Genomic DNA, 15,471 nt, shown 5'->3' on the forward strand with positions numbered 1-15,471 from the left:
GGTTGTTGCACACCTGCCTACATTCATGTTAGTTACCCTATCGATGTGGTCCGTGTTATTCGGGACCCTTAGGACGCCCCTAACCCTATGACGTTTGTATTTAAAATGGTTACGGTAAGGGTTATGGTTAAGGGTATGGAAGTCCCAAGGATTTCCAGCTAGCACTGACCCTATCTATTTGTGTTGCAAACGTTATGTTTACAAAAGTACATGTTTATAAAATTAATTGTTTATTGGAGAAAATTACTCAAATTACACTGCATGACCAAAAGTATGTGGACACCTGCTCCTCGAACATCTCATTCCAAATTAATGGGCATTAATATGGAGTTGGTCCCCCCTTTGCTGCTACAACAGCCTCCACTCTTCTGGGAAGGTTTTCCATTAGATATTGGAACATTGTTGCAGGGATTTGCTTCCATTCAGCCACAAGAGCATTAGTGAGGTCAGGCACTGAGTTTGACAATTAGGCCTGGCTCGCAGTAGGTGTTACAATTCATCCCAAAGGTGTTCGATGAGGTAGAGGTCAGGGCTCTGTGCAGGCCATTCAAGTTCTTCCATACCGATCACACAAACCATTTCTGTATGGAACTTGCTTTGTGCACTGGGGCATTGTCATGCTGAAACAGGAAAGGGCCTTTCCAAACTGTTGCCACAAAATTGGAAGCACAGAATCGCCTAGAATGTCATTGTATGCTGTGGCGTTAAGATTTCCCTTCAATGGAACAAAGGGGCCTAGCCCGAACCATGGAAAACAGCCCCAGATCATTATTCCTCCTCCACCAAACTTTACAGTTGGCACTATGCATTCGGCAGGTAGTGTCTTCCTGGCATCCGTCAAACCCAGATTCATCCATCGGACTGCCAGGTGGTGAAGCGTGATTCATCACTCCAGGGAACATGTTTCCACTGCTCCAATGGCAGCGAGCTTTACACCACTCCAGCTGACGCTTGACATTGCACATGGTAATCTGGACTTGTGTACAGCTGCTTGTCCATGGAAACCCATTTCATGAAGCTCCCGAGGAACAGTTATTGTGTTGAAGTTGCTTCCAGAGGCACTCTGGAACTCGGTAGTGAGTGTTGCAACCAAAGACAGACTATTTTTTACGTGCTACGCGCTTCAGCACTCGTGGTCCTATCTGTGAGCTTGTGTGGCCTTCCACTTCCCAGTGTTGTTGATCCTGGAAGTTTCCACTTCACAATAACAGCACAGTTGACCACCGCAGTTCTAGCAGGGCAAAAATTGTATAAACTGACTTGTTGGAAAGGTGGCATCCTATGACGGTGCCACGTTGAAAGTCACTGACCTCTTCAGTAAGGCCATTCTACTGCCAATCTATGTATATGGAGATTGCATGGCAGTGTGCTCGATTTTATACCCCTGTCAGCAACAGGTAGGCCTATGGCTGAAATAGCCGAATCCACTCATTTGAATGGGTGTCCACATACTTTTGCATATATAGTGTAGTTAAATCTATCTGTGATTATCAAGAACATAACCTGTGTGTTCCCAAACGTTATATTACTTTCGCTTTGGTCTTGAAACAACATGCTGGAGGAAACAGTATTGCTGCTCTAACTGTGACATGAATAGCCCTGGTATAGCGAACCACTGTGCATTGTTCAGTGCAGGTAGCCACCCTGGTGCACTGTTCAAAGCCCAAGGTCAAGTCCGCTCAAAACAAAAGTGATGTAATTAAGCACGTGGAGTAATGAGTTGGATTTGGTGTTTTCACACGCACAAGTGATTGCTTTTCTATTGATAAAAAAACTCTTTATCTGCCTTCCCAGTGAAAACTAGTTGGAAATATTTTATATAATTATATAGCAGACAGACAAAGGTATTTATTTAAAATGTACACAAATATTTCACATTCCCTTTTAAAACTCATTGAAGACACAGCAGTCAGCTGTCTCAGCTGTGTCTTGAATTTGACAGAAGGTAGCCTGGCAGTGTCAATGGTGACCTTTGACCTAGTCACCTGCTCAGTCTCTCTTGATGAAGCACCTCTTTTCTCTTGCCACTGTTTACATGCTAGTTGGGATGAGTTTTCTAGTTCCTACTACATGAACACTGCATCTGTTGTTCGCATTTAATTCAGCTGGGTGTATGTATGGTGGTTCAGGGTTTCATGTGTGGATCAGATGCTGTGTCTGGATACATGATGGTTCATAGTTTATGTGTGGTTCAGGTGGTTCATGCAGTTTGTGTGTGTATGTGCGACTCATTGGTGGTGTGTGTGTGGTTCAGGCGATTCTTGTGAATCTGTGTGTGGTCCGTGTATATCTGTGTGTGGTTGGTGTGTGAATTCTTGACTCAGTGCCAGGCTAAGGATCTCTGTTTTCTCCTTGTAGAAGCGGAGTTCATTGCCATGACGCCTAGCCACGTCCAGTTCCCTCTGTGCTGCTCGTAGCTCCATCCTCAGCTGCCTTGGCGTCTGCCGCTCCCTGCCCAGCCAATCCAGAGCCATGCTGCTGCGCATGCTGGCATCCAGTCCCCGCTGCAAGTAATAACCAATCACATTCTGTGGGGGCAAAGAGTAATAACCAATCAGGAAGTGCGCTTGATGTAGCACCCTTGGGTTAAATGCAGAAGACACATTTCAGTTGAAGGCATTCAGTTGTACAGCTGACTAGGTATCCCCCTTTCCCTTTCTGATGTGAGAATAGCAGGGGCGTATCCATCTTGTCCGCAGAGGGCCAGTGTGGGTGCAGACTTTTGTTACAGCCAAGCAGTAATACACCCGATTCAAATCAAAGATTGGCCACCCTTGGAGTAGAAGATTATAGGATCAATTTTATAATTGAATATCCAGATGAGTGACTTGCCTGGCGGGAACACTGTCTTTCCCTTAGAATCTTCAACGTCCCGTTCCAGTGTAACAACTGAAACACTGTCATCCCCTCCTACAGAGAGAGAGAGAGAGAGAGAGAGAGAGAGAGAGAGAGATGAAACTTGACAAGTATGAATTGTGTAATTACGCAGGACAGGGATGATAGATTATCCAAATATTTTTCTAATCCCTAACCAAACTGTGTGTGATTGTTTGAAAAGTCACGTTAGATGTTCCAAGCCTGTCTGCTGAAGTTGTGATTGAGAGCATACGGTCTGGCTGGACGGCTGCCATGTATCCATAGACAATCTTATAAAATGATAAGGGTAACGTTCAGAAACAGACGGAACTAGTGCCAGTGCTTAGAACAGGTGGTGGAGGTCAAAGAATAGTTTCAGCAAAAAGTAAAAAAGAGTCCGTATGAGGTCATGTTTGCAGTGCAAGAGAGAATAACATATATTATTAAACATATATTATAACATACAGTAATTAACCTATAACAAATTCCTATGATAATCCTGTCCTTACCTGGAACTCCAACATGGTTCTGCCAGTGTATGACTGGAGCAGGAGACAATAGGCTCCCAAACTGGTGCTAGGATCACAGGCATCCTCCACAGAGACCTGGATGGAACGTACAGTAACACAACACTTGAACACTGACACGTATGATATCAGCCAATAGAAGAGAGCTTTTCATGACCAATAACTCAGGATATCATATCATATCCATGCTGCCATGCTGATGCTTAGTCGTGGTGAATTAGAGTTAGTCCTGTGCTAGAGTAAGTCCTGTGCCAGAATAGTCCTGTGCCAGAGTTAGTCCTGTGCCAGAATAGTCCTGTGCCAGAGTAAGTCCTGTGCCAGAGTAAGTCCTGTGCCAGAATAGTCCTGTGCCAGAGTTAGTCCTGTGCCAGAGTAAGTCCTGTGCCAGAATAGTCCTGTGCCAGAGTTAGTCCTGTGCCAGAATAGTCCTGTGTCAGAGTTAGTCCTGTGCCAGAGTTAGTCCTGTGCCAGAATAGTCATGTGCCAGAGTTAGTCCTGTGCCAGAGTTAGTCCTGTGCCAGAGTAAGTCCTGTGCTAGAATAGTCCTGTGGCAGAGTTAGTCATGTGTTAAATTAAGTCTTATGCTAGAGTTAGTCCTATGCCAGAGTTAGTCCTGTGTCAGAGTTAGTCCTTTGCTAGAGTAAGTCTTGTGCCAGAGTTAGTCCTGTGCTAGAGTAAGTCCTGTGCCAGAGTTAGTCCTGTGTTAGAGTAAGTATTATGCTTGAGTTAGTCATGTGTTAGAGTTAGTCCTATGCCAGAGTAAGTCCTGTGTCAGAGTTAGTCCTGTGTCAGAGTTAGTCCTTTGCTAGAGTAAGTCTTGTGCCAGAGTTAGTCCTGTGCCAGAGTAAGTCCTGTGCCAGAGTTAGTCCTGTGTTAGAGTAAGTCTTATGCTAGAGTTAGTCCTGTGCCAGAGTTAGTCCTGTGTCAGAGTTAGTCCTTTGCTAGAGTAAGTCTTGTGCCAGAGTTAGTCCTGTGCCAGAGTAAGTCCTGTGCCAGAGTAAGTCCTGTGCCAGAGTTAGTCCTGTGTTAGAGTAAGTCTTATGCTAGAGTTAGTCCTGTGCCAGAGTTAGTCCTGTGTCAGAGTTAGTCCTTTGCTAGAGTAAGTCTTGTGCCAGAGTTAGTCCTGTGCCAGAGTTAGTCCTGTGCCAGAGTTAGTCCTGTGCCAGAGTTAGTCCTGTGCCAGAGTTAATCCTGTGCCAGAGTAAGTCCTGTGTCAGAGTTAGTCCTGTGCCAGAGTTAGTCCTGTGCCCTGTGCCAGACTCAGTCCTGTGTTAGAGTAAGTCTTATGCTAGAGTTAGTCCTGTGCTAGAGTAAGTCCTGTGTCAGAGTTAGTCCTTTGCTAGAGTAAGTCTTGTGCCAGAGTTAGTCCTGTGCCAGAGTAAGTCCTGTGCCAGAGTAAGTCATGTGCCAGAGTTAGTCCTGTGCCAGAGTTAGTCCTGTGCCAGAGTTAGTCCTGTGCCAGAGTAAGTCCTGTGTCAGAGTTAGTCCTGTGCCAGAGTTAGTCCTGTGCCAGAGTTAGTCCTGTGTCAGAGTTAGTCCTGTGCCAGACTCAGTCCTGTGTTAGAGTTAGTCTTATGCTAGAGTTAGTCCTGTGCTAGAGTAAGTCCTGTGCCAGAGATAGTCCTGTGTTAGAGTAAGTCTTGTGCTAGAGTTAGTCCTGTGCTAGAGTAAGTCCTGTGTCAGAGTTAGTCCTGTGCCAGAGTTAGTCCTGTGCCAGAGTAAGTCCTGTGCCAGAGTTAGTCTTGTGCCAGAGTTAGTCCTGTGCCAGAGTTAGTCCTGTGCCAGAGTAAGTCCTGTGCCAGAGTTAGTCCTGTGCCAGAGTTAGTCCTGTGCCAGAGTAAGTCCTGTGCCAGAGTTAGTCCTGTGCCAGAGTTAGTCCTGTGCCAGAGTAAGTCCTGTGCCAGAGTTAGTCTTGTGCCAGAGTTAGTACTGTGCCAGAGTTAGTCCTGTGCCAGAGTAAGTCCTGTGCCAGAGTTAGTCCTGTGCCAGAGTTAGTCCTGTGCCAGAGTAAGTCCTGTGCCAGAGTTAGTCCTGTGCCAGAGTAAGTCCTGTGCCAGAGTTAGTCCTGTGTTAGAGTAAGTCTTATGCTAGAGTTAGTCCTGTGCCAGAGTTAGTCCTGTGTCAGAGTTAGTCCTTTGCTAGAGTAAGTCTTGTGCCAGAGTTAGTCCTGTGCCAGAGTAAGTCCTGTGCCAGAGTAAGTCATGTGCCAGAGTTAGTCCTGTGCCAGAGTTAGTCCTGTGCCAGAGTTAGTCCTGTGCCAGAGTAAGTCCTGTGTCAGAGTTAGTCCTGTGCCAGAGTTAGTCCTGTGCCAGAGTTAGTCCTGTGTCAGAGTTAGTCCTGTGCCAGACTCAGTCCTGTGTTAGAGTTAGTCTTATGCTAGAGTTAGTCCTGTGCTAGAGTAAGTCCTGTGCCAGAGATAGTCCTGTGTTAGAGTAAGTCTTGTGCTAGAGTTAGTCCTGTGCTAGAGTAAGTCCTGTGTCAGAGTTAGTCCTGTGCCAGAGTTAGTCCTGTGCCAGAGTAAGTCCTGTGCCAGAGTTAGTCTTGTGCCAGAGTTAGTCCTGTGCCAGAGTTAGTCCTGTGCCAGAGTTAGTCCTGTGCCAGAGTTAGTCCTGCGCCAGAGTAAGTCCTGTGCCAGAGTTAGTCCTGTGCCAGAGTTAGTCCTGTGCCAGAGTAAGTCCTGTGCCAGAGTTAGTCTTGTGCTAGACTCACGGTGCTGGCTGAAGCAGCCTCCTGCAGGCTGTGTGTGATGAACAGAGGAGTGATTCGTCTAGACGGCAGCTCGTTCACTAGAGAGTTCATCAGAGCGACACGTGCCGCATCCCTACGAGCTTCCGCCTGGGTCTCACACTCCTACAGAGAGTCAGAAAGAGGTGGGAGGTTGGCAGAGAGAGGAAGTGGAGAGAAAAGAGGGAGACATAAGTCCCACTATGTAAATGATATTTGCAGTGTTGTTGGTTTGAGATGATCACTGTTTGCATAATCTCGGTTAACCCAGAACCAAAGTCCTGTGTAATTGGTCAAATGCTGGATTGTTCTGGGTCCATATGTGTTCAGAGAAGAAGTAGAACGAGGATCGAAAACGGAATGAAGAGCTCCACCCTCTCTCTTTACAAAAGATGGGACAAATCTATGGGCCAAATGTCCCCCCACCCCTTCCGAAAATCAAAAGATACTAACACTTGTGAAATCATGATTAGTCCAAAGCACCGGAACTAATGCTGCTCGTTATCTCACGCATCCCGTTGTATCAGGACAGATTTACGGTATCATTTATGTTTATGTAGTCTGCCTACGAGAGATGACTTTTTGCATGAATATGATTGACTGGAACAGAACCAAAGGTCCTCTAGAAAAGGCCTCTGCTTGGGTTCGTTTCATGACTTTCTTCAACATGTGAGAGTTTATAAAAGCAAATCATGGGATTAGCAATCAAATGTGGAGTCAGAATATAACATCACAGGCAGCTCTGAACCAATCACAAGGCATTTGGGGCCTCGACCTCTGGGAGGCTGTGTGAGCCACAATGAGCCCTTTGAAAAGTATCACGGGATTCCAGCTGAATAAAATCATCAAAGCAGGTTGAGAGGCTGTGTGTGTGTACTGCCCAGGGTCTGACGGGTATAGATGAAGGACCTCTCTTTAGGGGCTGTGCAGTAATGAGGCCCTCCACACACCATTCAGACCCACAGCAAGGCTGAGCTGCACTCCTGTCCAGACAGGTATTTTTCTCACTCACACTAATGACAGAGCACCGTTAAAGCTGTTCAGTGGTGGTCTTTGGCTGCGCTATGGAAACTCTGTCTCTACTCCACGGTGGGCTCCTGTCATTGGGATATGGAAAATAACCACCTGGCCCCCAACTCTTACCCCCTCCTCCCTCCTCTCCTCAACCCTTACCACCAACCCTAACTACCTACCCTACCCCACCAATAACCTTGTCCGCAACAACCCTAGCTTTCCACCACAGTGGAATTTGGTAATGAGGTGAGGGGTGGCAGGTAACCTAGTGGTTAGAGCGTTGGGCCAGTAACCAAAAGGTTGCTGGATCGAGTCCCCAAGCTGACAAGGTAAAAAATATGTCGTTCTGCCCCTGAACAAGGCAGTTAACCCACTGTTCCCCGGTAGGCTGTCATTGTAAATAGGAATTTGTTCTTAACTGACTTGCCTAGTTAAATAAATACATATTTTGTGAGTAGTGCTGGTTTAGGTGGGTTAGGTAGCTGTGGTTGTGATGGTTATGATGGCAGTCACCTTATAGTTTCCAAAGCAGCTTCCTCCAGGCAGAGTGACGTAGTAGATGTAAGGGGGTCTTGGGGAAGGGGCAGACTCATACAACAATAAGCCCTCTGATTGGCTGGCAGAGCCTTTCACAGAGTCCTCTGATTGGCTGTCGGACCCCTTGACCTGTTCCACCTGCTTCTGCTCCCAAAAGTTATGCAACATGGCCACAATGTTCACTGAGGACACACACACACACACACACACACACACGCAATAATGAAAGTCTGCATATAGGCCTGATGATTGACACGTCAAAATAAATCTGAAAAAAGTCCTCAGGGCTTTAGAACAAGCCATACAGTTTCAGAGATGTCCTGTGCCTGTGGTAGAAACACAATGAGGAATGAAGAGAGGCCAGGGTGATTTAGAGTTTCAATATACTCAGCACCACAAAGCTACTCTACAGACCCTCTATCTGACTTAATAAGGGTATGAGGCGGACACTGTTGGAATGGACTGTAGATATATTTATCTTAATTAATGCAGAGACAGCCCATTAAACGTTGTTTAACTTCTGATATCTACTGTCCGTCTAGTGTTGGCCACAGTTATACACCTATTCCTTCACTGCGTGTGTGTGTGTGTGTGTGTGTGTGTGTGTGTGTGAGAGAGAGAGAGAGAGAGAGAGAGAGAGAGAGAGAGAGAGAGAGAGAGAGTGCGTGCATGTGTGTGTGTATGTTTGTGGAAATAACCTGTTTCTGTAACTGAACATTCCCAGGCTGAGTTAGGTTCGAGCTGATTTAGGAAAAGGGGACACCACCCAACCACTCAACTCTAAACCTCCCTACAGAGATGGCTGAGATGGCTTCAGGTCATGGCAGGCTAGCCCTGCAGCCTGATGAACGAGAGCAAGCTTACCTTTGAGTGAAAAAGTTTCATTAAAATCAAATGCATTTGAAGGCGATTATGCCTACTGTAGATCGACACAGTGGGACATCTCCACGCAACACTGCTTACATCAAATCAAATGACAAGTATTTGCATCAGAACCAATGTAATGTTTTTTTTACTGTGTGCATTTATGGCTGATGCAGTAAACAGAGGCACCTGAATGTTCTATCTGGGAAAACAAGCATCTAATGAATCAGCGTTTTCAACTCTGCTTGTTGATAAAAAGCAATTCACTGAAGATTTCCCAAGCCCTATGTCAGTGTGTTTTGAGTAGCTAAATGCAATACATGCCTATATAAAACAGCCATATGCAATACCAAAAGCATGGTCTGAGTATGGCCCTCACATTGATTCAACTGCAGGTGACATCCCAGTTAGATGCTCAAGCCCAGATGTCTGAGAATGATGTACATTTGTGTGTCTCCATGTGTGTGTCTCTGTGTATGGATAGCTACTCACAGTCCTTGAGGCTGGTACCGAAGTCACTTGGGGACAGAAGGTGTGACATCGTATTATCGTATGGAGAACCCCAAACTTGGCTCATCCTCTTCAATCTCAGTCTTCCTGCACACACGCTCAGTCTAGTTCAAACCATGTTCCATGGAGAGCGCAGCAAGCAGTGGGAAACTACTCCAAACGCAACTCCACTCAATACTTTTTTTTAAATGAGAGGATAAAGACTGCACTTCCCCTTAACTCAACTCCCCCTTTTTCTCTCCTCCTCCCCGCTCCTCTTTCTTTCCCTCTCTCGTATGGAGGCCTCCCCAGGGGTTCTCCTCTGGAGCGCTCTACCTTTTGTCACGAGCTCTGCTAATTAGCTAGGGGGCCCCCTCACACGCATATACACTGAGGCCTGCTGTTGGTATGTGCCCCAGCCCTCTCACCTCTCCTCTGCAGCTGCCTAATCCCAGAGTGGTAAAACAGACTTTACAGGGCTCTATAGAGGGTCACTGTGGAGCCCCTCTCTCCTCTCTTACAGCCACACAGGATCTGGGTCACACCCTAAACATACCAGGGCCGTTGGCAGCAGGAATCCTAGTGGACAGAACAGTCCCACCCCTAACTGGGTCCCTCTGTCCATAAAATGTGCTCAAGCTTCTCATAGTAAAAGGTGCCATAAGACTAACCAATGTTAATAACCCCCATCCTAATCCCTAACCCACCAGCCAAACACCAACTAACCCACATCCTCAGAGGAATGCTGTGTGTGTGTGTGACCGTGTGAGTGGGGGTGGGTGGGATGGAGCCATGCTTTTGACTTCTCTTGGCTATTATTGTGGATCCAGGGCCTGAGCTCCTTTCAGGCTGCATGTATGAATGGCCATTGTTCAGCTCAGCATTCACTCAGACACTCACTCCCTCCAAATATATTACAGATTAATATACTCACTATCACAGAGTGGAGGGGATTCTGTCCTCAAGACTTCCATTCCTCATTGTCAGGTTGGTGCAGTGTTTCCCGAGAACCATTAGGGCAGTGTTTCCCAAACCCGAGAAACATTAGGGCAGTGTTTCCCAAACCCGAGAATCATTAGGGCAGTGTTTCCCAAACCCGAGAACCATTAGGGCAGGGTTTCCCAAACCCGAGAACCATTAGGGCAGTGTTTCCCAAACCCGAGAACCATTATGGCAGGGTTTCCCAAACCCTAGAACCATTAGGGCAGTGTTTCCCAAACCCGAGAACCATTAGGGCAGGGTTTCCCAAACCAGAGAACCATTAGGGCAGTGTTTCCCAAACCCGAGGAACCATTAGGGCAGTGTTTCCCAAACCCGAGAACCATTAGGGCAGTGTTTCCCAAACCCGAGAACCATTAGGGCAGTGTTTCCCAAACCCGAGAACCATTAGGGCAGTGTTTCCAAAACCCGAGAACCATTAGGGCAGTGTTTCCCAAACCCGAGAACCATTAGGGCAGTGTTTCCCAAACCCGGTCCTGGGAGCCCTCTTTTGTTTTTTGCCCTAGCACTACATAACTGACTCAAATAAATATTACTCATCTCATATGTATATACTGTACTCGATACCATCTACTGCATCTTGCCTATGCCGTTCTGTACCATCACTCATTCATATATCTTCATGTACAGATTCTTTATCCCTTTACACTTGTGTGTATAAGGTAGTAGTTTTGGAATTGTTAGGTTAGATTACATGTTGGTCATTACTGCATTGTCGGAACTAGAAGCACAAGCATTTCACTACGCTCGCATTAACATCTGCTAACCGTGTGTATGTGACAAATATATTTGATTTGATATTTTTTTAATTTGATTTGAAACTTCCGCTAGTGAGTGACACAAGTAATCTCTTTACAAGGTAAAGCACTTTGACTACTTGGAAAAGCGCTATATCAATGTAATCCATTACTTTTACCAGTCTTTTGTCTGTTTGCAAATCAGTATTTGTTTGGAAGATATAGGCAATATGTGCAACAATTCTAAACTCCCATTAAAAAAATATATACTTAGAACTGTAGCTGTATAATTTGAATACACACCTGGACTCATTGTCATTCATATTAAAGTTGTCTATATTGTAAGTATTCACACTGCATTAGATACAGAGCAGGAGAGTTCAACACTGGGGGATCGTCACTGGGAACATTGGCCTTCTTCCAATAGGTCTTTCTCCTCTCATCTCCAATGTGGTTCATGTTCTCCTCATCTTCTGCTGTCCATGGACGCCAGGTTATCGGACGCACGTACGCACGCACACACTCACTCAACTAAGTCACACAGACGCTTGACGAGGGCTGCTGTAGTGACCATATTACCGCCACACCGGCGATCATGAGTCATGAAGGCAGTCAAATTCCACATGACAGTTTAGTCACGATAATTAGGCTTCCCCAAGCTCTGATGCTACTGATGGTCATTAGTAGCCTAGCAAACTTGCTAACTGCATGGTACTCAGCACTCTATTGTCCCGCTCATCACTCTGATATCAATGCAACTGCATTCAAAAATCGAATTAAACACTTCATGGGTGTTCATGGGCTGAGAGCCCATGAGCTCTCAATCAAGACAAATACACACACAAACTCACACTTTCACACACTACCTGAAAATGAGGAATGGAAGTTGTGAGGAGAAAACAGAGTGACGGCTGCTAATAAAAAGAGGAGGATCCCATCAGCTTTCTATATTTATTTCTCAACTTTCCTAATATTAAGCACATTGCTTATATTTACAACAGGAGTATAGCCTACCTGGCTGGCATCAAAATAAACCACGGGGAAAGTGTCCTCCATTCGCTATTTAAGTGCATAGATGACATGTATTTTTCCCCCGCTGCCCCTGTTTTGATACAGGTGCATGATAATGGTAAATTCTAAATCAAGAAAAATGTCACACATATATTATTTAGTATATGTAAAGACAAGATTAAATCAAGAATAGTCTGATGGGTGACAATAATTGTCACGACTTCCACCGAAGTCGGTTCCTCTCCTTGTTCGGGTGGCGTTCGGTGGTCCGCGTCACCGGTCTTCTAGCCATCACCGATCCACTTTTCATTCTCCATTTGTTTTGTCTTGTTTTCCTTCACACCTGGTCTTCATTTCCCCCATTAATTGTTGTGTATTTAACCCTCTGTTCCCCCCATGTCTTTGTGTGGAATTGTTTGTTGTAAGTGCTTGTGCACATGTTTATTGGTGCGCGTCGGGTTTTGTACCCATGTTTGTTATTTCTTTATGCCGTCGGTTTTGCAATTAACTTCCTGGTCACAGTGGGGCAGTATTGAGTAGCTTGGATGAATAAGGTGCCCAGAGTAAACTGCCTGCTACTCTGTCCCAGATGCTAATATATGCATATTATTAGAAGTATTGGATAGAAAACACTCTGACGTTTCTAAAACTGTTTGAATGATGTCTGTGAGTATAACAGAACTCATATGGCAGGCGAAAACACTACCGTCCTACATATCCCAGAGAGGTTAAACTGCTCCGGCTATTACCTAGTTCTGCTCTCCTGCGTCTGACTTCCCTGCCACCAGTTACGCACCCCTTACAGAATTCCACACCCCCATATGGAGTCAGTAGGAGTAGGTGCCCCTGGTATAGGTGTCTAAGGGCGCGTCCAGGAGCAAGCGGCGATGATCCACCATCTCGGCACCGCCATGGACCGCGTCGTCCAAACCATGGACCACTAGGAGAGACAAGGAGTTACTCCAGCGCCTCCACCAGCACAACCAGGGCCTCCACTACTCGTCCCCCCTTCACCCGGCCCCAGCGGGATTCGTCTCGCCCTTCCCAAGGAGTACGACGGGACAGCTGCACGCTGCCAGGGTTTCCTATTGCAGCTAGATCCCTAACTGGCAACCGTCCACCCGGGCCGTGAGACAGTGTCCGCCCTCGTCTCGTGCCTCTCAGGGAAAGCCCTGAAGTGGGCCAACGCCGTGTGGGGAGAAGGAGATGCGGCGCTGGACCATTTAGAGGATTTCACCCGCCGTTTCCGGGCAGTCTTCGACCACCCGCCCATTGGTAGAACGTCTCTACCATCTGAGGCAGGGGACGAGGAGCGTCTAGGAGTTCGCCATGGACTTTCGAACCCTGGCCGCCGGTGCGGGATGGAGAAACAGGGCCCTGATCGACCACTATCGCTGCAGTTTGAGCGAGGACGTCTGTCGGGAGTTGGCCTGCAGGGACACCACCCTCACCTTCGACCAGCTGGTGGACCTGTCCATTCGGTTGGATAACCTGCTGGCTACCCGCGGACGTCCAAAGCGGGGTCTGTCGGTTCCATCCCCCAGCACCACCGCCCCAATGCCCATGGAGCTGAGAGGGGCTGTGCGCTGGGAGACCAGAGGAGGTTCCGTCTCGTGCACCATCTGTGGCCGCAGAGGTCACACTGCCGGTCGGTGCCGGGTTGGTTCCTCTGGGGATCGAGGCAGCAGGCAGGGCACTCTGGTGTCACCCCAGGTGAGCCGGCACCATTCTCATACAGAGCCCTCTGTTGCACACATGTTTTTGTTTGTCACTTTTGCTGAATTTTCCCCGCATTCCCAGCATAAGGCACTCGTCGATTCAGGCGCGGCTGGGAATTTTATAGACAGATCGTTCGCCCATAGTTTAAGGATCCCCATTCAAATCAAATCAAATCAAACTTTATTTGTCACATACATGCGGTTAGCAGATGTTAATGCAAGTGGTATTCCACTTGTCCAGATGGGTTAGGGCAGTGTGGTTGCGTTTGTATCGTCTGTTCAATCAGTCGCGTCCTCAGATTATTGGGGTGGTAAGCAAATTGGAGTGGGTCTAGGGGGTCAGGTAGGGTGGAGGTGATATGGTCCTTGACTAGTCTCTCAAAGCACTTCATGATGACGGAAGTGAGTGCTACGGGGCGGTGGTCGTCTAGCTCAGTTACATTAGCTTTCTTGGGAACAGGAACAATGATGGTCCTCTTGAAGCATGTGGGAACAGCAGACTGGGATAAGGATTGATTGAATATGTCCGTAAACACACCAGCCAGCTGGTCTGCACGTGCTCTGAGGACGCGACTGGGGGATACTGTCTGGGCCTGCAGCCCTGCGAGGGTTAACACGTTTAAATGTTTTACTCACGTCGGCGGCAGGGAAGGAGAGTCTGCAGGTTTTGGTAGCGGGCCGTGTCAGTGGCACTGTATTGTCCTCAAAGCGAGCAAAAAAGTTATTTAGTCTGTCTGGGAGCAAGACATCCTGGTCCGAGAGTCCGAGACGGGGCTGGTTTTCTTTTTGTAATCCGCGATTGACTGTAGACCCTGCCACATACCTCTTGTGTCTGAGCCTTTGAATTGCAACTCTACTTTGTCTCTATACTGACGCTTAGCTTGTTTGATTGCCTTGCGGAGGGAATAGCTACACTGTTTGTATTCTGTCATGTTTCCGGTCACCTTGCCCTGGTCAAAAGCAGTGGTTCACACTTTCAGTTTCGCACGAATGCTGCCATCAATCCACGGTTTCTGGTTTGGGAATGTTTTAGTCGTTGCTGTGGGTATATCTGGGTCAGTTTGTTATATCTGGAGTACTTCTCCTGTCCTATTCGGTGTCCTGTGTGAATCTAAGTGTGCTGCTCCAGTTTCAACTGTTCTGCCTTATTATTATTCGACCATGCTGGTCATTTATGAACATTTGAACATCTTGGCCATGTTCTGTTATAATCTCCACCCGGCACAGCCAGAAGAGGACTGGCCACCCCACATATGCTCTCTCTAATTCTCTCTTTTTTTCTCTCTCTCGGAGGACCTGAGCCCTAGGACCATGCCCCAGGACTACCTGACATGATGACTCCTTGCTGTCCCCAGTCCACCTGACCGTGCTGCTGCTCCAGTTTCAACTGTTCTGCCTTATTATTATACGACCATGCTGGTCATTTATGAACATTTGAACATCTTGGCCATGTTCTGTTATAATCTCCACCCGGCACAGCCAGAAGAGGACTGGCCACCCCACATAGCCTGGTTCCTCTCTAGGTTTCTTCCTAGGTTTTGGCCTTTCTAGGGAGTTTTTCCTAGCCACCGTGCTTCTACACCTGCATTGCTTGCTGTTTGGGGTTTTAGGCTGGGTTTCTGTACAGCACTTTGAGATATCAGCTGATGAACGAAGGGCTATATAAATACATTTGATTAGATTTGGATTTGGATTTGATTTGATTTGGTATACCATCGCCGATGCACTTTCTAATGAACTCGCTCACCGAATCAGCGTATTCGTCAATGTTGTTGTTGGACGCAATGCGGAACATATCCCAATCCACGTGATCGAAGCAGTCTTGAAGTGTGGAATCAGATTGGTCGGACCAGCGTTGAACAGACCTGAGCGCGGGAGCTTCTTGTTTTAGTCTCTCTGTAGGCTAGAAGCAACAAAATGGAGTCGTGGTCAGCTTTTCCGAAAGGAGGGCGGGGCCTTATATGCGTCGCGGAAGTTAGAATAACAATGATCCAG

At 47.0% G+C, this 15,471-nt stretch overlaps 1 protein-coding gene across 1 annotated transcript; it reads right to left on the reverse strand.

Moving 5' to 3' along the window:
• Nucleotides 1–1,838: 1,838 nt before the first annotated feature.
• Nucleotides 1,839–9,260, reverse strand: LOC115111050 (protein limb expression 1 homolog). Its single transcript, XM_029636933.2, has 6 exons — nucleotides 9,015–9,260; nucleotides 7,635–7,840; nucleotides 6,093–6,233; nucleotides 3,366–3,461; nucleotides 2,833–2,910; nucleotides 1,839–2,528 (listed from the first exon to the last, which is right to left on the reverse strand). The coding sequence occupies exons 1-6, from the start codon at nucleotides 9,097–9,099 to the stop codon at nucleotides 2,229–2,231; spliced, it is 906 nt and encodes a 301-aa protein (XP_029492793.1). The 5' UTR covers nucleotides 9,100–9,260; the 3' UTR covers nucleotides 1,839–2,228.
• Between the last annotated feature and the right edge of the window lie 6,211 nt (nucleotides 9,261–15,471).

Source organism: Oncorhynchus nerka, linkage group LG27 (assembly GCF_034236695.1).
Source record: "Oncorhynchus nerka isolate Pitt River linkage group LG27, Oner_Uvic_2.0, whole genome shotgun sequence".
Taxonomy (NCBI): domain Eukaryota; kingdom Metazoa; phylum Chordata; class Actinopteri; order Salmoniformes; family Salmonidae; genus Oncorhynchus; species Oncorhynchus nerka.

Coding starts and splice junctions, on each gene's coding strand:
- LOC115111050 (XM_029636933.2), bottom strand. CDS start 9,099: ATGAGCCAAGTTTGGGGTTCTCCATACGATAATACGATGTCACACCTT. Junction 6,234..7,634: donor GCTGCTTTGGAAACTATAAG/GTGACTGCCATC, acceptor GACTCTCTGTAG/GAGTGTGAGACCCAGGCGGA. Junction 2,911..3,365: donor GAACCATGTTGGAGTTCCAG/GTAAGGACAGGA, acceptor CTCTCTCTGTAG/GAGGGGATGACAGTGTTTCA.